Consider the following 22418-nt stretch of genomic DNA (forward strand, 5'->3'; position numbering starts at 1 on the left):
ATAACAGGCATATGACTAAGTTGCATTCGGCCCCTCGGGGTGCGCCGCGGGGCTCAGGTCTAACCCCACCTCTCCCTTCAATGGACTTTGGTAGATGATTACACACCGAAAAACTGTACTGCGATTTTTTTGAGCTCTCATATTTTCCTCCTTCGTTTACTTATTCTCTTTTATATACCTTTATTTATATTCTAATCCGAGCTAACCAGCTATTCTTACTCAGCTCTAGACCTATGGGTCTAGAGGGCACTGACGATCACGTATGCTGACACTGAAAAGACCGAGCGAATTACAGACACACTCGTTGTCATTTCCTTTGCGGTGGCATTTTATGCTCCGTACGAGTAGTCCTACTCGTGAAAGGGCACGCACGTTTCTTCCTTGCTTTTATGACAACGTTTTATTTCGCACCGAAATGCGCAGCGAGAGTGCGAAGTGGTGGCGGAAGGAGGCGACAGCAGCTGCGTAAGGACTGCAGCTATACAACATCCTCTCGGACCCCTGGGGGCAATTTGGCACTTCATTCCCTGCTGCTATGGACGTACCCTTCACGTACGGGAGCGGAGGAGGGCAGGTCGGTGCTGCTCCTCCTCCCGCTGTTGGTGTGAGGGTATAAAAGTATGATCACTGGGCATAGCGCATTCAGTTCTCCAACGACCTCAACAAGAGGCAAGGCAGCGAGTGAGTGTCCAGGAGTAAATAAGCTGTTGTGTTTTTGTGTGCGCTGGGGAAGCGGGGCGTAACCCAGCACCATCTCATTGTTTTCTCTGTGTTTACAGTTTGGTGAGGTTATAATTATTAGATTGGTTATCGTAAAACAGTGGTTCTAAAGGCCCGTTGTAGCAAAGCGTTTAAGACAGTGTTATTAGGACTGCATCACGCTACCGAGTGACAATGTTATTGTATTGCGGAGGTTGTTATTAAGAAAATGAGGAACAAAGATTTGTGACCTGCGGCATTTTTGACATGTTCATCTCGAGCTTTCGTGAAAGAGGTTAATCTCATGAGTACTTTTGCTTTTTTTCTGTCAGACAGAAAAATAGATGGAATTCGTGTCCCTTCTTGAAATTCTTTTGTACGTTATGAGCTGTTGGCTAACTTGATCAAGTGAAGATTATTTCTATATTCTTAACAAAGCTACGACAACGTCTGTCACTTTGTATCTGTCTGTCTGTCTCCCTCTCTCTCCTTTCTACCTGAAATACAGAATAAGTGTAAAGTGTTCTTATATCATGTATCTACAGAGACCCAAATTATGCCTGCTTCTCTCGCTGCATATGTGGTGATTGTCTTTTCCAGCGATGTTATCCTTGAGACGCAAAATTACCACCACCATTACAAAAATAATAACAATAACTAATAATAACAATGATAACAAGTTCATTTCAAATATTTTAACCAGCTCGGCTTTCATAAGTTTCCTAATTCGCGAGCAAGTCATCAGCTTAACTTTTGTCATTAAATTTATTTTTCTTCCCAAATGGAAATTTATAAAAATTTCCAAACAGATGTCATCCTCAAAAGGATGGTTTTTCGTTGGGTTTGTGATTATCAGGTGTCTGTGATGATCGTTGTAGCCTACAGATTTTTATTCTTTGACACTTTTAATTTTTTTTACTGGTATCTCTTTTATGGTTTCTTTTTATAAACACGTACGCATGTAATATATAAAATACGACACATATGTCTAGAAACATCCTAAGAACTACTACATAGCTATGTTATTACCTCGATATTATATATAATATATATAAATATATATATATATATATATTAATTCTTCTATTAAAACACAATACATCTTAAGTATAAAGTCCATTAATTAATCGTCCTTATATATATATATATATATATATATATATATATATATATATTAATTCTTCTATTAAAACACAATACATCTTAAGTATAAAAGGTCCATTAATTAATCGTCCATATATATGTATATATATATATATATATATATAGAATAATATATATAGTATAATATATATATATATATATATATATATATAGGATTATAATATCGAGGTAATATCACAGCCAAGCAGAAGTTCTCAGCCTGTTTTTTTAAATATTTGTTTGCCAAAGCAGCATCTCTTGCCATAGCTATGTTATTACCTCGATTATATATATCTATATATATATATATATATAGTATATATATATATATATATATAAATAATTCTTCTGTTAAACAGAAATACATCTCAAGTATAATAGGTTCATTAATTAATCGGCCTTATATATATATATATATATATATATATATATATATATATATATATATATATATATATATATATATTTCTCAGCACGTTTTTAACTATTCGTTCGCCAAAGCAGCATTCTTTGTAACGCCATTCAAAACATCCGTTATTCTCAGAGGAAAATTCGTGACAAGAGAATTCTCCAGTTCAAATTCTAAAGTATCAACAACTTTTATCAAACTTTTTTAGCTTTTACCCTCAACTGATGCAGAAAATAGGAAAATCTCACGAGAAAATAAGAAAAAAAAAAAGTTAAAAGTGCTTGCTCGCGGCGAGTTCTTTTTGCACCGTCATTATTTCGGAAGGACACCTCGAGAGCCTGGAGGTCCTTCGTTCCCCCACCTTCAATGCAGTTGTTGGCAGGATTCACGCTCCTTGAAAGGACGTTCGGGATACCTCTCGCTTTGTTTGTTACTCTTAGACGTTACGTCCTAATAGCTCATTCCCTGTTTTCCATTTGAGCATTTCAAATATCTAGATTCGCAATAGGTTTACCGTATTATATCACACACAAACACATAACATACACATATACGCAGTGTTCATTCAACCAACGCTTAAGAAGATTAAAGGAAGATTATCAGCGGGGGTGACCTAAATTGGCTTACTTGTGGACGAATCTCTTGGTATAAATACCACCTTTTCTGTAAGCTTTTCTCATTCATATACCTGAAGAGAGAGACAGCAGTCTCTGAAATATAGTACTTTTCTCTCTACATTTTGGTGTTTTTATGGGCTCCTTTTATTAGATGGAATTCTGTTGTTACAGAACATTTTTACCAGTCATATACGTATATATATATATATAGTAATATATATATAGATATATATATATATATATATATATATATTTACATATATATCATATCTTTATACATATGGTGAATTACTGTGGTACAGTATATATATATATATATATATATATATATATATATATATATATATATATATAATAATGTTGCATCACTGTGCCTGACCGGAGATGATGAGTTAAAAAGGCCAAAATTATGTAGATGATACTGCATTTCTTTTCCCAAATACAAAAGGGTTAAAAAAAGAAAGCTTTTTTTACTGCTTCCTTTTTTTTAACCTTTTTGTATTTGGAAAATAAATACAGTATCATATACATAATTGTGGCTTTTTAACTCATATATATATATATAGATATATATATATATATATAGATGAGAGAGAGAGAGAGGAGAGAAGAGAGAGAGAGAGAGAGAGAGAGAGAGAGAGAGAGAGAGAGAGTACATCTAACCAAAAACGTAGATTCAAAGTAAACAAATCAAGCACTATTTTGGTGATTTTGCTTCCAGAAATCCTTTCGGGCGACTAAAACAGAGACGTTTTTGTTCTTCAAACTGAATAATGTCACAAATATAGCGCCAATTTATCTCAGTTCGATCTGGCAACGTTTTCCTACCGCTGTCATACGAGTGCCTTCAATTGGGTGTGGTCTTCGCCTCTCATACGCCTTTATGGGCTATTGCTAATTCCCTGTACAAAAAGTGTAATGTACGCCTTGACCTTTTTCTACCGATGATTCTTTTGTAGTCTGTGGTTTCATAGGGTAGTCGTGTGCGTTTTTTGAAGTTTAGTTTGTGTTCTGTATAGTCTTTTGTGTTTTTCTACTTATTATTTGTATGGTGTTTTTACTTTGCATGGAACCAGGGGTTATCCAGCGACGGGACCAACGGCTTTACGTGACTTCCGAACCACGTCGAGAGTGAACTTTTATCACCAGAAATACACGTCTCTATCCCTTAAATGGAATGCCAGAGAATCGAACTCGCGGCCACCGATGAGCTTCTACTTGCTTATCGATCTATAATTAGACTCATTGTTGCTGTAGTAATAAATCTTAAGTACAATACACCGTAAAAATAATGACTATTTACAGTGAATTGTATTTTCGGTAAACAACAGTGTTCAAAACGTCCAGTTCATCAGAAATTTTCTGAATAAATAGTACATAGATTGTGACGCTATTCTCGCATTTTGCCAAAAGAAGGCGATGAAAAAGCAAGATATTTCCTAGATAGTGACTGCCCATCCCGCCTCCTCTTCCCTAGATAGTTACTCACCCACCCACACCCCCGTTTTAACCCGATATATGTATCCACCTTTGCGGCGTGTTTAGTACAAGCCCGTTAGGGATGACCGTAAAAAATAAACAAAAGACTGTAAATTTCATAAAGATAATGACTCCCAAAGACCTATTAGTCGTTGATAACGAACCCCCCCCCCCCCACCCAAAAACCCCTGAGTCACTATCTAGGAAAGATCTGAAAAAAATGCTTAAATTTGCTGCAACTTTTAACAGCGCAATCTAAATCTTTATCAACACGTCTATATCACTTTTTTTTTCTTTTTTGTCATCTAATTTACTATTCATGGAGAGTACGAAAACCAACCATGACTTATCGTCTAGTATATTTCTGCGGAGTAATTTAATGATAATTCCTTTGAATGGATCAAATCATAGTACCCTGCCTTAGCACTCGACAAGAATATCGTATGAGCGGTCAATACACATTGCGAGAAAGGATTGAACTCTGACTGTACTGACTGGGTTCCAGCAGTCTTTGCCCTCCAGTCAGTATGCAGGAATCCTGTGTGCAGTTCAGACAACCAGATCATTCATAAATATGCCCACGCGGACTAGTTCTACTGAGTCCATGACTTCCAAAGCATTTCCCTTTTTTTGTTATTCACGTTGGTGCTGAATACGATACTCTTTGTCTTTCAGTGACTCACGTTTTATGCAAAACTGAAACTCGTTTCGATCTGTGTTCCCGGAATAACAAGGAGAGCCCAGAGGGAGAGCTGAGTATCACAACAGCCTGTAACGGTAACAAATGTTGGAGAATCAGACCTTTATTCAAGCAGGTACTCTGATACTCGAGCGCTTTAGTGGCCAGGTTGGTATGGTGTTAGCGTGCCACCTCGGTGGCCGCGAGTTCGATTCTCGGGCAATTCTACTGAGGGGTGAGAGATGTGTATTTCTGGTGATAGGAGTTCACTCTCGACGTGGTTCGGAAGTCACGTAAAGCCGTTGGTCCCGTTGCTGAATAATCACTGGTTCCATACAAACAGGCAAACGAACAACTCTGATACTCGACTGTTTTTGCTAAATGTAATTGGTAATACTAGTTCTTACACGTCCCTAGTGCCGGCTCTCCATTTGAAAAGAAAGATTTTCATTTTACTGATTATTACTATCATTACTAATGAAATTGTGTTTTGTAAACTGTATCCATCACATTCGTTTGCATCTTCTTGATCTGACTTTTTAAAAGTACTATATGTTCTCTCTGAAAGACATTTTCGCATTATACTGCCTATCATATTTATGGCTACCCTTAAATGCCTCAGATTTCCCTAGTAAATAGATGCCTGTGGTTTTGTTGATGATGAGATCACTTTAAAAACGTTAATAATGTGAGACTTTGATGTCAAAGCGAGAACTTATCCAACGGTGGAAATATTTGGAAAGTTTAAAGTAATGAGAAGTCGCCTAACATTGCTTTTCTCATTAATAATGTCTAACTTTCCTAATATAAACTACACTAGGGCATTACTGAGTATTAAGTGAGTGTCGGGGATCATCTTAACAAGTATAACTGATAAAAAAAAAAACTAGATCTGAGGTTACGTAAAACGACAATCGGTCGTCCATTTTGGATCCATGGCCATACACATATATATATATATATATATATATATATATATATATATATATATATTATAGATAGACAGGGATAATGTATCTGGAGTTAGTTCACTGTGATGGAACGCAGGCAGGGTGAAAACTGGGAAGGAAAACCAGCTATTTCAAAGGCTTGGTGAGATTTGGAATTGTAACACTCGGAGCCATACCTTCTAAAGGAAAAGGGCATATGATTTATGCATGTATGTATATATGTATACATATAGCATATATATATATACATATATATATATATATCTATATATATATATATATACTGACCCCTATAAATAATGCAATAAACTTCTGAACATGTTTTCCGCGCCTAGTCTTATGAATCGTGGCTTTGTTATCTTTTAACGAAAATGGAATGATGTCAAAACTGTATAAAAAAAAAATCTACTTGATAAACTATAACAAAAAAATAAAAATCATTTTATAAGCGTTCTTGCACTGAAGAGAGAATCCGTGACACCTGCGTACATTCCTACAAAATGTACATCCACGCATTTATCAATCCTATTTACAATGACCAAACTCTACCTGTTCGTGTGCCTTAAAGCTTGAGGTTTGAAAGGTGGGGACTAAAATCCCAGGGGATGAACAGCATACATTCCCAAATGGAATTTGAGCTCTGGTTAGAAAAACCAGATGTGTATAGGAGTGTAGCCAGTCTGCAAGATGTTAGCTACATATATATATAAAATATATATATATATATATATATATATATATATACTATATATATTATATATATATTTTATTCCTCTTCTTCTTCTTATTGTGACATCTTATTCTTTACTATGACTTATGGATCCAGCTACAGTAAAAACAGTTTGTATTCACTTGATAAATTACCCTAACTATGGGTATCAAACTGTTAAGATTTGAAGCACATTTTAGTCTTTAAATATGACCGGAGAAATTCTAGTGAATACTAAATGCATGAAAGAAAATTTCCCCTCAGACGTTTATGGAAAGGAAGAGGTGTCGAAAGTTAACCTTTTGTAGCCCCCATGTGAATGTAGTGTATTGTCCATTTCATGGGAACTGCGCATTTTCTATACCTAACATGTTTAAACAATTACGCGTTTTCTTTAGGTAACGTGAAGGAAATGATGAGTTTTCTTTAGGTAACGTGAAGGAAATGATGAGTTTTCTTTAGGTAACGTGAAGGAAATGATGAGTTTTCTTTAGGTAACGTGAAGGAAATGATGAGTTTTCTTTAGGTAACGTGAAGGAAATGATGAGTTTTCTTTAGGTAACGAGAAGGAAATTATGAGTTTTCTTTACATTACGTGAAGGAGATAACGCGTTTTCTTTACTTATCGTGATGGAAATCACGCGTTTTCTTTATTTAACGTGAAGGAAATCACGCGTTTTCTTTACTTAACGTGAAGACTAAGAGAGAAGACGAGGGAAAGAAAAGTGAAATTCATTGGACGTCGAAATACTTTGTAGAGGAAGTACGACACTACGTCGACATTCATATAAAAAGTAGCTTTCACTTCAAGCCAGTTTTGGAATACAAACAAGGGCATGATTAGATTCTACCACTGCCCAGCGATTGTTTAGGGAGAGTGATTTTGTATGCTCTTGAAATATACTCTACACGAGTGATTTGGATAACACGTTCTGGAGTCATACGCGCCATATATATATATATATATATATATATATATATATATATATATATATATATATATATATATATATATATATATATTCAGTTGTATTCCACATAGGAAAATGAAAATTGTATGTCTCAGAAAATGCAAACATTTTCGTCTTCCAATAGACCTCTTCTTGGAGCGTTTATTAAGTATCTTAGTTTTACCAGACTACTGAGCTGATTAACAGCTCTCCTAGGGCTGGCCCGGAGGATTAGATATTTTTACGTGGCTAGGAACCAATTGGTCACCTAGCAACGGGACCTACAGCTTATTGTGGGATTAGAACCATACTATATCGAGAAATGAATATCTATCACCAGAAATAAATTCCTCTGATTCGGACCACCGAATTGGAAATGGTATTTCTCAGAAAATGCCCAACAGTTTCGTCTTCCAATGGACCTCTTCTTGGAGCGTTTTCATTTTCCTATGTGAAATACAACTAAATTACCATATCTTCGTGCCTAAGTAGATTACCAGTACTATATACAGATACATACACACACACACACACACACACACATATATATATATACATATATATATATTGTAAAGAACATTTCATTTTCATAGCTTCAATTCACTTACTAAGATACACTTGCCTCGTATGGAATTCGACCCTTGTTGGCTTTCAGTCTTGTCCATTCCAGGTCTATAAGGAATTTTAAACCTTGCTATAATTCATGTCCAAACCCCAAAAATTATAGCTTCGAATAGTGTTCATGATACGTGCACTATATATATATATATATATAATATATATATATATATATATATATATATATATGTGTGTGTGTGTGTGTGTGTGTGTGTGTGTGTGTGTGTGTGTGTGTGTGTAAGAGAGAGAGAGAGAGAGAGAGAGAGAGAGAGAGAGAGAGAGAGTTAACATACCTGCAGTTATGTATATAACAGTAAAATAGCATATGTATCTGGGTTCCACCCCCATTACTAAAATACGATTAATGCATGAAGATATCCTCCCTCACCCCAGAAGATAGCCAGTGCTAAGGATTTTAGCAGTTTCGAAAGGTGACCTACATTAATACGCAGGAACTCATTCACAGTCCACTAATCCCCCCGCCCCCACCTCCTTTTGGTCTTGTCTGACAAAGGCACCTTTAAACTAATTCGTCATAGCAAAAAAACTTGCGTAATTCGTACGCTTCAGATTCAACTATACCTGGCTGATCGCACGTGGATCTTAAACGCAGTGCAAGACCGTCTGGCGCTACCGAGCTTTATTCTCATCTGCTCACGTCTCTCTTTTTCCTAATATATATTCCCTTCCTTTTCATCCTTCAGTAATCCTGCACTTGACCTTAAGATCACTGAAAGATGTTGCTGTGATTTCTTTATATTCAACTTATGCGTGATTATTCCAAGCCTCCGGCTCAAAGATGTCAATTTTTTAAAACTTCTAATTTTAAGGAGCGTTAAAATATATAACATGGACACAGCAAATTTATAGGCTTCTCATCATATTTCAACAAGATCATAAATATAGTTAGAAAGATAAAGTCGTATTCAAACAATTAGATTGCTTAAGGACTAACCACTCGCCCTGTTGGCCCGCCTCACTTTTCTCGATAAAACTGTTCATTTTTTACTCCTAGCTCTCGGCTCTATCAAGAGGAAACCGGTTGCGCGTCTGATCGAAGGACGTAGTAGCTCCCTCACCGCTCTTGGGCTTCATTCAACTTTTTACGATGCTTTCCGGACAGAACAAGGAAGACGGGGACCCATTACCGGTTTGATGTGTATACCGAAAAAATAAAAGAAAATCCCGTGTAACATGTTGATTATTATTCTGACAAAATTCCAGTATGCAACGGTTTGGTGAGGACGAATTGTCAAAAACCTTCATTGTAAAAAGTTTTCGAATTAAGTTTCGAAAGCGACACGTTTTTCAAAAGTCCCTATACAATGTTTTTAACATTAACTTCCAACTCTACTTTTTTTGGGGGGGAGGGGTGGAGGAGAGGTTTGGGCTGGGGTCAGGTTCAAGAAGAGGTATAGGATAGTATCTCTGACATAGCTAAAACACCAGTGTTTTGTCATTCTCAAAACCGGCTGCTGTAGTAAGGGCGAAATATTTATGAGAATTTGAAGAGAAAGTTTTCTTTATTGTCACCGTTGCTTCTCACTGAATTTTGCGAATGCATTTTCCGCAATTTCCTTTACAAAGCATTCGGTGAATTGATTTCATTTTCATATGAAGTAAAAAAAGTTCTCAATTGTCCTAAGGTTAATTTGTCCTTAGCGCGCAAAATATAAGAAAAAAGGACATAATTCTCTTAGAATTAGACTATGGAGTACGGGATCATACCAGCTCCACTTTCTCTTTCGTTGTGTGTAATGTGTAAAGTTCACACTTGATTATCTCCGTAATTCAAGGTCATGGATCTGACCTGCTTCATTACTGAAACTTTCTCTGTTTCTCTCCAGGTCTCACCACAAGATTGCAGCCAGTACCCGCACATTGCATTCTACAGACGAAGCGGCGACAACAAACAGAACATACGAGAGTGCATCCTTCTTGAAGATAACTGGTGCAGGCGGACCGCCAGCAAACTGATCATTATTTACTGTGGCAGAAGTCCCCCTCAGCGGGCATTTCATGACCAATGTCGTCCTCTTGCGTTCCTCCAAAGGGCTCGATGGTATCGCACGACCCAGACCCGAGGTCGAACAGCGAACGTAACCATGGGGGCGATACTGACAGTGAATGTGGGTCCTTCTGCACCTGCACAACCAGTAGTAGCACGACTTCCCTGGCGACGTCCGTGACTCACCCTCAGTCTAACGAAGACGACCCTGATAGTCGAAGGAGTTCGTCTGCTTCGGCGGTGGAGCCACTACCTGAAGAAGACGAAGGAGGAGAAGAAGAGTCATCTCCTCCACAGACGCATGAACGGCAGCGCCAACAACAGGCAGCGAGTGCAGCCACTCCAGCTCCTGCAGTGGCTGCCGCAGCAGCAGCTGCAGCGGCTGCTCAACCGGCTGGCGCGAATGGAAGCTCATACTTTGTGGTCTTTGTCCCTCCCACAATGCTTCCAGGACAGAGCAACACCAACTGCGGCAACTGCCACGGTCACAACAATTTGAATCTGACAATGAAAACCACACTGATGACTGCCCTCGAGTTTTGTCCTTGGATAGCTGGCATCGTCTTCATCTACTACGCCTTCTACCTGTGGGGCATTGGACCAGGATTCTCGGCCTTCCTCTTCATGATGGGAACGCACGCCTTCATTAGGTTCCTCAGAACTAAAGGGCCTACCAAATGTGGCCTCTTCAAATTAAACAGAGTTGATGAGAATAACCCTCCACCTGTAAGTGTTTACGATGTATTTATTTTGAGCCATCATCTGACAGCAATCTTTCATGTTGTTTGTACATTGCTTATAAAAGAATATTTACTAATTGACATTATGCAATTTAATAGAGAAGTATACACTTTCACATAACAGTAACCTGATCACTTTTCCAAAATTGGTTTTCAAATTGAATCTCACAATTTTTTCATAGCGGCCGCTTGCAGATCTAGAATCCAATTATTATCAAGATGATGCTCGTTGAAATTCAGTACCAAAGACCCAGATTTGAAAATAATGCAACAATATCAGCAAAAGATTTTCATTTTATGTTTGACACTTATTTTCTCTCTCTCTTACAGCCAAAATTGTACTTTAAAATTAGGATAAAAAAAATTCAACTATCAATCAAAGAATCCAGTTCAGTTGCATGAACAACCTTGCAGACGCTTCAAATTTCACGTCTGGTGTCTCCCCAGTTCTAGTTCAGCTCTCTCTCATATTTCTTACTGCCTATATCTTCTGATGTCCTCCTTTTTCTTTCCTGTTTTACCCACATGAAACAATCATTTACAACCACTGTACTGATGCCTTATTTACAGGCTCAATGTGATTCTATATTTTTTTCTTCCCCGTACTCTTGCTGTACTTTTGTCTACATGATGGTTTGCGAGATACTCACATGAAGCTCGAGGTGAAAATATACTGCAAATGTTGTTTATCACTGTTCGCCACTTTCAAGGGAATGACAGAATGTTCCTCAGACTGCTACTATTCTATTTAGTTACAGGAACATTCTGTCATTCCCTTACAGATGTGTGTAAGTAAATACACAATAGCGCTTGGAAAGCGCTCTTTTTACTTCGCCATGATTTTAGTGCAGCATAATAGCATATGCAATATGGCAGATTCACATCAACCGTGCATCTGATATCTAGGCCAGTCCTTTACGACGCTCTTGATTGGCTGTTGATAAGCCAATCACAGGGCTGGAAACTCTCAGTCTCTCTCGAGAGCTCACATAGGCAGGATGCATGTTCTACCTCTCCTAAGGTATACTTTTGAAAGACGTATCCCAGGAGAAGTGGAACACACACCTTCCTATGTGAACTCTCTCGAGAGAGGCTGAGAGTTTCTAGCCCTGTGATTGGCTTATCAACAGCCAATCAGGAGCGTCGTAAGGGACGGGCCTAGACGTCCCTTCAGTATTTTCATATTTTGGTTAATAATGTTATTTCTCTAAACGAAGGTGACTGAATGGTACAGAAAATTAGTCTGGTACCAAGTATTGTTTTCCTTCGGCGGATGAGACAGTTAACAGACACTGTAGGGATTCTGTACCCGTTAAGCATATCTGTCTAATCGCTTCGCACCTCATCATAATTTGGTAGATTTTTTTAACGTTTACCTATACGGTAAGAGGATAGGATACTTGAGCCCAATTTAGGACCTGTTTGACTGAAAACAAAATAAGTTAAGTCTATCTTAGTTTAACCAGATCACTGAGCTGATTAACAGCTCTCATAAGGCTGGCCCGGAGGATTAGATATTTTTACGTGGCTAGGAACCAATTGGTCACCTAACAACGGGACCTACAGCTTATTGTGGGATCTGAACCACATTATATCGAGAAATTAATTTCTATCATCAGAAATAAATTCCTCTGATTCCGCGTTGCCCGAGCCGAGGATCGAACTTCGGACCACCAGATTAGTAGCCGAGCGCGAAAATCACTCGTCCAATGGGGACCTGTTTTGACTGAAAAACAGTAAGAACTGAGTCAGACGGAAGGGCCTCCACCGGTCACTTGATCTGCATCAGAAATTCCGATGGGAAAACCATTTGTCAAATGCTGACGTCAGATTATCAGCTTGTAAGGCAATGCTGACGTCAGGAAGAGTCTGAGATGTCATATGCCTTTCAGTTTACTGCAAATTCAAACCATAGTCTGGACAGACTCGTTGGTTGTGAGGAGATTTCTTAAAGTGTTGCTTCGAGCTCTAAACTAAGTGTTCTTGAATAACAAGTGTGCCTACTGATTCTAGGTATTTTAGGACTGTAGGCTACCAAGGGTCCGTCCCCCCCCCCCTCCCTCTCTTCCTATTTCTATTTCTGCCTCAGAGCCAAAGACTCCTAAAACGCCTTCTTCAGTATGCCTGGCTGTCTCTCACATGTGTGCAACTGGTATAACTATGAAGTACATATTAATCCAAATTTTACATACGACCTTGATTCCCATTTCTTATATGCAAATTAATGTAAAGTTTGCCTGTAGATTTTGAGATTTCTGCCATACCCCTCCCCCAATCTCTCTCTCTCTCTCTCTCTCTCTCTCTCTCTCTCTCTCTCTCTCTCTCTCTCTCTCTCTCTCTCTCACCAGCAGTGAAAGGATGCATGTGCCAGCTGGACGCATCTCCTCTTAGAAAAAAAAGACTTACTATATACACTACATACACTTACACCACAAATACACACATGTATACAGACATATGTATGTATGTATGTGTGTGCAGAGAGAGAGAGAGAGAGAGAGAGAGAGAGAGAGAGAGAAGGAAACATTCTATTCCCTGTGACATGGGTATCAGAAACTTTAAAACAATACATTATCAAAACCCTCACTCACATGATGTTAGATGATAAGAATTAGAGGCACAAGAAATGTTTCTTATTAGTAAATTCATTGACTGTTAGGTTTACCAAGTGCCATTTTTTCGTCTTACCAACATAGGGATTGACCTAATCTATATATTATTTATAATGTGTGTGTATCACAGGGGACATTTGATCCCCCAGGGGCTAGAGTAGATTCACATCAATCGTTCATCTGATGTTTAGGCCCGTCCTTTACAACGCTCCTGATTGGCTGTTGATAAGCCAATCACACGGCTGGAAACTCGCAGTCTCTCTCGAGAGTTCACAGAGACAGGATCTATGTTCCACCTCTCCTGAGGGATACTTTTGAAAGACGTATCCCTCAGGATAGGTGAACAAAGATCCTACCCATGTGAACTCTCGAGAGACAGAGCTTCCAGCCCTGTGATTGGCTTAACAAAAGCCAATCAGGAGCGTCGTAAGGGACTGGCCTAGACATCAAATATACAGTTGACGTGAATCTACTATAGTACTAAACACGACGAAATACATTTGACTCCCGAGGGTTAGTACTAAACACGGCGAAACAGTGACTCACCTACACTGTTTCGCCGTGTTTAGTACTAACCCTGGGGGGGTCAATAGTCCCCAAATGCATTTCGCTATCTGCCTGAAATTTCAGGCAGTTCGCTAAATGCCCTACTTCGCTGTCTGCCTGTAACACATATATGGTACCATTTGGGAATGACCAACTTGATTAAAATAGATCTGCACGAGCTTTTGTTTCTGTGTTTCTGTTAAAAAGTGGTCCCACACTTGCTCACTTAGAAAGAGGACCTGAGTTCGATCCCGGGCGATCACAGACTGATCTGGGTCTCTTTCTGAGAAACACATTTTCCCGCTGATGACCTACTATGTAGTGACATATATTCACGGTGATCAGTCAACTGGGTGATCTGTGATTTGCCAAAATGAACACCAACATCATCGTACTAGAATTAAAAAATGGTGGGTTTCGAAGCCACACCACCATTCACTAGATATTCATCCGGCTCTCTCTCTCTCTCTCTCTCAATACCTGTTACTTGTTATTTTACTTCCATATTCATTTATTACGTTATGACTGCTTGTGCGAAGGTTGAACAATTGCAACGCAACACGGGTCTTATTGCCATTCAGCAGAAAGTTACAGTACGGCCCCATGCATACCAAAGTACGGGGAACTCTCCTTTCCTCAAGACTTATTAGTTATGTCCTGTACCGATTAGACAACCAACACTGATATAGCGAATTTAACGTCTAATACAGGAATAATTCTATTATATATAAATAAATAATAGCAGAAAATCCCTGCGCCATCATGTATGATCCACTATGAATGTAATTTTGATCTTCTTCTTCCAGGAGACGACAGACAACGAAGAAACGACCACAGAGGTCACCGTAGAAGTGGAAAACGCCGATGCCCCCGACGAAATCGAGAACGAAAGCCCACCTTCGTACGAGGTTGCAGTTGTCAAACCTCCACCCTACGACCTCTACCATCACCTGACGCCCACGCAACCCCGCACCCAGTTCCAGTCAGAATACGAGTACAGGAACAGCATAGACTACTCGAGCAGCATAGGCTACAGGAGCAGCATAGACTACAGGAACAGCATAGACTACTCGAGCAGCATAGGTTACAGGAGCAGCATAGACTACAGGAACAGCATAGACGAGAATTTCTTGTCGGTGCCCCAAATGACGATCAAGAAAGAGCCCTCCGAAGTTGACGAGGACGACGATATATTCTTGCCATCCTATAATGACGCCATTCGCCTCTCCATCTGTAGTGGAAAAAGCATAGAGGCAGAGATTATAGAAGAAAACGAAGACAGCAAGGACAAGGACAAGGACAAGGACAAGGAAAACAACGAGGAATCTTGAGCCTTCTGAGCAAACTGAAGCGGCGCAGCTCTCTTTCATCAGAGAAATTTTGTCAGGTAATTCTGTTCTCAGGTATCAAGGTTTTCGTTAAAATCACAATCAATGACGAGAGGCATTTTAGGTAAAAAGGAGACTCTGACTCTCTAACATTCCCAGTGTTTCAATTAACACAATGGCGTGGTTCTACTTCGCAGGATGTGGATGGTGTTCCTGGAGGCGGCGGATAAGACTGGCGACACCCAAGTCATGGAAATCGTTGAGACCAAGCGAGTTATACGAAGGTCGGCAGTTTTGCTGATCTACGATCATAGTTCGTGCAGATTTACGGGTATATGACCACTAAGCCTTTGCGGGTTTCCCAAACGAACGATACTGAAGAAGTTCCTTTGTGATCTCTGTGAATATCGTGGTATGTGACTGAAGCAAGTGCGCGTATGTTTGCAATGTGCACAGCGGTATGAAATCGCGGCAGATAACAGGTACTACATCGCATTTTGTAAATGAGGGAGTCCCTTCATACTCTGCTATGTTAACCGTATCGTTGACTGTTGTCATTCTAAAAGGAACGGCAAGGCCTGTCATGACGTTATATAACACAAGGGTGTTACCTTTGTTCATTAGGTTACTTTTAGCAAGCCGGAAGTGGGAACAAACACGTTTTTTTTAGAGACAAAGAGAGAATAAATTTTGTATGATAACCATGAATAGGAACCTTGATTTTCGGCAGAAATATCCAAATAAGTCATTTGATTTCAACAGAGGGGTACAGGACAGATTTCCACTGGCTTATGAATGTACAAGTGAGCTTTTTTTCTAAGGGGAAATTCATTCGTTATCAAGAGGTGTTCCAACACTGCACAGGTCACGTATTTTTTCAGATTATGTCTTTGTCAGTAAAACCTAAAGCTTTACCACGAAAATTTCACGTATTTTGACATTTTTTAATTTAGCCGTTCGACTTCGAGGCAAAAATTTTGTTTCTACTTCCTATTAATGGATAGCAAAAGGCTGTTTCCCCATTACTAATCAAAATCCAGTGCCACAATTCCACGCCGATAGATCTCTGTACCCATCATCAGCCTCACTTTTCAAAACGAACTCATCTCATCGACCGAATGTTATCTCACTATTTAATCAAAGCGATTCTCATTCTTTTCACTCATTTTCCCTTTGTGCATTATCATCATCATCATCATCACCATCATCAATTATTATCACTGTTATAGGAACTTGTTGCTGTTCATACACACGGAAACTGTACATGACAGGCCAATTAGATGTACCTGATCTGGAACTGTTCATTCCGTACAAAACTGAAAAATAAATTTTGTTGTCACTCTTGATTGGATTTGTCACTTGCTCAGCACCATATTATAAAATTGTATTTATTCTTTTTGTAATATGGACTGTAATTTATATCCACAAAATAAAACACTACTGATTACATGATGCTCTATAGTTTCACCTACATTATTTAATAGTGTAATTTAAAAAGTTTATTAATCTGCATACATTTCGTAGCAACTGTCTTCTTTCGTAAGGAATGTGATAAGTCTAGTACAGCAATGGACGTTATCCTTCGGCTTAACCAAGACATCGTATCTGTTCCTATGGTCAAATAGACATTTCAGATCATTGATCTGTGGCCGTAATTGCTGCGCATATCTAACAAATTTCCCATTTTCCTAATCTTCATTTTTGATATCCACATAATGACTATTTTACACTCCTTCCCTAAATATTCAACTGGAAAAGAAAGTCAGCAAAGTGTTCCGAAACTTTTCAATTAATCCTATACTATTTCTATACTTGGATCCGCGGCTTTTTTCATTATATCATATATATCTTTTTCATTCTTAATCTCCGAAAGCCACGGTTGACCTGGTATATCTGCTTGATGGACTATAATTATACTATGTGCTTGTGAAGAATTTGCTACCATCCTGCCCACGCTTCCTAAATAGATGACCAATAGTCAGTTATGTGCCGGCGTCATACGGCCTTCAGATTGTTCTGTGTATACATATGTATACATAACCGTGCTAAAATTAACTATTACAGTGCCGGGTTGAAACGCCTTTCCTAGCAGATTCCATGGTCATCTCTCTTGTGCATTTGACTGAATGATCTACAGCGTTAAACAGTGCTGTATTTAAATTAGCCCTGTTGCCTTACATTAAATCGTAATCAATTCCATGAAATTATCCTTTCCAACTCTAAGCCGGTGAGATACTTATCAGCTAAATAAAATTCCGTGCGATCTGATAACCTGGCGTTGCCAAGGTAGACGACGACCCCGATGTTTTTAGGTAGTCAGATTTTCACTGATCAGGGTCCTACCAACCCAAGGCTACGTGATGTTGTTAGTACCTTTTAATTCAAAATTAATCATAATTCTGAGCACACACACACACACACGTATACACATATATATGTATTCACAGGCATTAAGCCTCAAAATTTCTTTATCATCGAATTCGCTGTACCTTGGGAATAACTTACACTCAAGGAGAATTGTAATTAGTAAGTCCTGTTGCGCCGGCTTGGATTCGAACCATGGCCTGATTTAGAATCCTGGCTGGCGCAGAAGCACTTGTCAAATGTAATTTCCCTTGTGAGTTAGTTATTCCCAAGGTATAGAGAATTCGAAATCAAATGATAATATGTGACTTAATATTTGTGAGTATAAAAAATCACTCGTGTATGTAACAAAAACTCATGGATACACACACACATACACATCACACACACACACACACACACACACACACACACACACATATATATATATATATATATATATATATATTTATATGTATGTATGTATGTGTGTGTACGCGCGAGAATGTGTTTGTGTATTTATACATATAAATATTTGACTTTTTCCCACATATAACTTCAGAAAAACTGAGAAAAAGACAAGAAATATTAAACGGCGGAAACGAGGTGAACACTTAAGCTACATCTTACACGAACGTTTAAACCACTCACCTTCGTCATCCAGGCTTTGGAACTCTCTCCCGGCATTCGTTTTTCTGATATTTTCGACCATCCTTCTTCTTTCAGAGGCAGAACTGTCTGTCTCTTCCTTCAAGGTTGCGTCCCACTCGTCTTCCTTCCCACTTCCTTCTGCTGTCTCCTTCGGGCCAGGGCTAGAGAGAGACACTTGAGTTGCTCCTTTCCTCGTCACTGATGTCTAGAAATAAAGTTCAATATGTACTTTAAAAGGCATATTGAACAAACAATAATACTAAGAGTGACTCATTTCACATCAGAATCACTTTCGTGTTTCCTTTTAACCCTCCTCTATACGAAACTATCACTTCACGATAAGAAGCGATGTATTTAAACAATCGGTAATATGTAGATTATGAATTGACATTACACTAGGATTTCGAATTACCGGGGTATGGATTGATAAGAATTAGCGCTAAAATTCAAATCAGTATTCTCATGTCATTGTCTCATCAACTACCTACCTACCCACACACACGCACACACGCACACACACACACACACACACACACACACACACACAAATACTGAACTAGATTCCTTTTGACAAGTGATCGGAGATAAAAGCACGGTGAGCAAATATCTCTGACTCCCTAAAAACAAGTCGTCTTCTGATAGAGATATAGTATATGAATACACAGATATGTATATATGTATATATATATTTATATATATAATTCATATGCATATACATAGTAAATACACATATACTATATATCCATATACATATATATATATATATGTGTGTGTGTGTGTGTGTGTGTGTGTGTGGTGTGTGTGTGTATGCGCAGGGTTACTTGTGAACAGAGAGCATACAGATATCATTACACTGGCGAATTGTCCGAAGGAGACAGAGAGGAGAGGGAGAAAGGGAAGGCAGCTGGGTCGGGGGATAGGTATTCATGACTCGACTCATTAGCAACCGCGATAAACCCTCAAGTTAAAGAGAGACAAGTTACAAAACCTGCGATCTCCATTAAGCCCTCAAGTTATTTGTGTGAAAGTCTGACGAGAAATTCTCAAGAGGGAAGAGAGAAAATGCCATGAGGGATGACACTGCGAAGTAACTCGAGTAAATCCTCTCATAACAAAAACAAAAGGCGAACGCTGGATGGTCGTTCATGAATATTCGACCCAGCGACGACCTCCTTTTAGGAGCCTGGCATTCGAAATGACACCGAGGATAATGCAACCAGTATTTCTGAACAGGGCGAGAATATTCCTGGTCTCTGATAACGTGCCCCGGTCACATGCCCATTGACGTCAACGCATACCATCTCTCCGCTGGCTGCTTGGTCATTGGATTTACTGATGACAACAGATAGCGAGGGCACATAATAGATTCCCTGACGTGTCGGGTTTTCAGAATGGCTTGTCAGGACTGGAATTCTGCTACCAGCCAATTCTCTACGTCCACTGCCACCTCCATCTTGCGCACAAAGAAAAAAAATGACAGCTGGATACTTCATGACGTAATAATATTTACCTGCCACGTCGGCTGATAAAAATAGTCTCAAAATTACACTTTTTTTCTAATTTTCCTTCATCTGAAGTCTAAACCCACCACCTGTACACCAAACACACGCGCACTAACACATACACGAAATCTAATTCGTTATCAGTAATAACTAATATAAATGTAATACTATTTTATATGATGTAATGTTTTGAAAGCGCAACTTATATTGTACATTTTCCAAAACAACTTCATGAGGTAAAAAGTACCAAAGTTAAACTCGGTACACTTCTGGGTACTTGATAAATTCTTTAAACTGTCAACCTGGTGCTGGAACCTTGATAGTTCCGCTATGCTGAATTTTAATGCTATTAAAGAATAAAAATCATCTGTACGTGAATGTACACATATAACATTATATCTATTGGGGAGTATGTGCCTTGTGTAATTGTAATACTGTATATGTATGTACATTCATATATCGTAGGCAAATATAGTGCTATTCTCAGAACAAGCCATCTTTGGAGCTATTTCTGGGTTTACCTTATTTACGATGCAACAGCAAAGGACAGCATTAGGGAAGAAGTTCTGTAACCATGGAACAAAGACTAACTTGTTTCCTAAATTAGTAACAGCATTCGGCTACATGGCCAATTCCGAAGGCATCTGTCAATCTGTATCATAAACACAATAGTTTAGATAAAGACATTGAGTGAGTGTTACTCTTATACTAATTTCGATAGCGATGCGAATCACTTTTCACAGCATAACGCGCAAATGTTTCTTAAATCTGTTTTTTTTAAGTAAATGGAGTTTTATAAGAACATATAGGCGCATATATTGGTTTTCACACGTGAGCTGATATCTCCAATTTGCTTCATTTTCTGTCGTAACCTAGTTTAGGCTTCCGTGCAGGAGACATTCCCATTACGAAAAAAAAAAAAAAAAAAGCACATGATTTTAAACACCAATCCATAACGCTGTCCATCATTACATGAAATTTTTCTAGTTTTTGAAAGCTTGTGAAAATCTTCGAGTAACTTTGAAGCAACAATTCCTGCGACTGCCTGATCAATTTTCTGCTTTGCCTTCATTACAGGGACAGCCTTTTCTTTTACCCAGCACTTCCACTCTCTCTAGAGCTTAGTGAACCCTCTTGCGTAGGATATAGACCTTGTGCATGAATCAGTGTCGAGTACATACGTATTGTATTTCTACCACTCAGTTTTCAACTGTCAATATATACGTATATATATATATATATTATATATATATATATAGATATATATATATATATATATATATATATATATATATATATATATAAGTTTGTGTGTGCGCGCGTGTGTAAGTATGTATGTATATATATGTATGTATATATATATAGATATATATATAATATATATATATATATATATATATATATATATATATATATATGTGTGTGTGTGTGTGTGTGTGTGAGAGAGAGAGAGAGAGAGAGAGAGAGAGAGAGAGAGAGAGAGAGGCATTTTTACTTAGTTTCTGTGCCTTACTTATAACATGCCTTCTTCGTCAGAAGGGTAATACGATAGACTCAAACCCACCGACTACGGTGCTAGTAAATTGTCACCACTATCATCCGGGCAGCGAAGTTATAATTTGGTAACAGTTAACAGTATTTGATGCTCCTTAAGGCGCTTACTCGTCCAAGTCCTCGAATTGACTTATTCGGGTAAAAACACGTCTAGCTAAAAATACAAAACAAAAAAACAAAACCAAGAAATCGATTCTCCGCCATTATTTTCTTGCCGATCTACAGGGGTGACCTGAATGTCATAAAGTTACAGACAGTCAAGGTTATTTTTGGAATAGTGTTGACAGTATGCATGCATTATTTAGTGATGTACGTGTGCATGACGACACGTCAGTGGCGCTGGACATGTTTTGGTGTCGTATGTTCTCTACACTGGAAGAGGCGAAACAGGTAAAAATAGACGTCGTTAATGAGGACGCCTTGTGAATGACTGATGCGTAGTCATGAAATAATCGATGGTCAGCAAAGAGCCCTGACCTCAAAGGAGGAGAGAGCCTCTGCCACTCGAAAGACACCTATGTTTATCAAAGCCCAGTAAACGCGATGTAATGGAAACGTCTCACAGATCAATAATGTTAACAAGCGCTTTATGCTCGCCTTGAAGTCTCTCTGATCTTTTCACGTGATTTGCTCGTTGATATTGTGATAGTTGAAAAAGATGCAAGTTATTGATGTAAGGTATCTGAGCCTCTCAATTCTGGGTTGTTATTAACTTGAAACTAAATCAAAGGACTAAATAATTATGACATATAAATTACACATGCGCGCGCGCGCACATATATTTTTATAGTGTTATAATATTTATATATATATATATATTATATATATATATATATATATATCTATCTATATAAGATATATACATATATATATATATCTTA

General features: G+C 38.4%; 2 protein-coding genes across 3 annotated transcripts in view; one reads left to right on the forward strand and one right to left on the reverse strand.

Annotated features, from left to right (window-relative positions):
* The window catches only part of LOC135221013 (uncharacterized), an 88027-nt gene that overhangs the window by 39376 nt on the left and 26233 nt on the right, over window positions 1-22418 (reverse strand). Inside the window, exon 2 of the mRNA XM_064258734.1 lies at window positions 18482-18686. Within this exon, the coding sequence (XP_064114804.1) occupies window positions 18482-18517 (36 nt within the window). The 5' untranslated portion in view covers window positions 18518-18686. The remainder of the gene's footprint in view (window positions 1-18481; window positions 18687-22418) is intronic.
* Window positions 530-16936, forward strand: LOC135221011 (uncharacterized). 2 transcript variants are annotated; one of them, XM_064258730.1, is made up of 4 exons: window positions 530-681; window positions 10101-10987; window positions 14966-15546; window positions 15685-16936. In XM_064258730.1, exons 2-3 carry the CDS (start codon window positions 10280-10282, stop codon window positions 15488-15490), a joined length of 1233 nt encoding a protein of 410 aa, XP_064114800.1. In that variant the 5' UTR covers window positions 530-681; window positions 10101-10279; the 3' UTR covers window positions 15491-15546; window positions 15685-16936. The 2 variants fall into 2 exon arrangements, with proteins under 2 accessions (XP_064114800.1, XP_064114802.1); XM_064258732.1 differs by having other exon boundaries at window positions 664-695.

This window comes from Macrobrachium nipponense, chromosome 2 (assembly GCF_015104395.2).
Source record: "Macrobrachium nipponense isolate FS-2020 chromosome 2, ASM1510439v2, whole genome shotgun sequence".
Classification (NCBI taxonomy): domain Eukaryota; kingdom Metazoa; phylum Arthropoda; class Malacostraca; order Decapoda; family Palaemonidae; genus Macrobrachium; species Macrobrachium nipponense.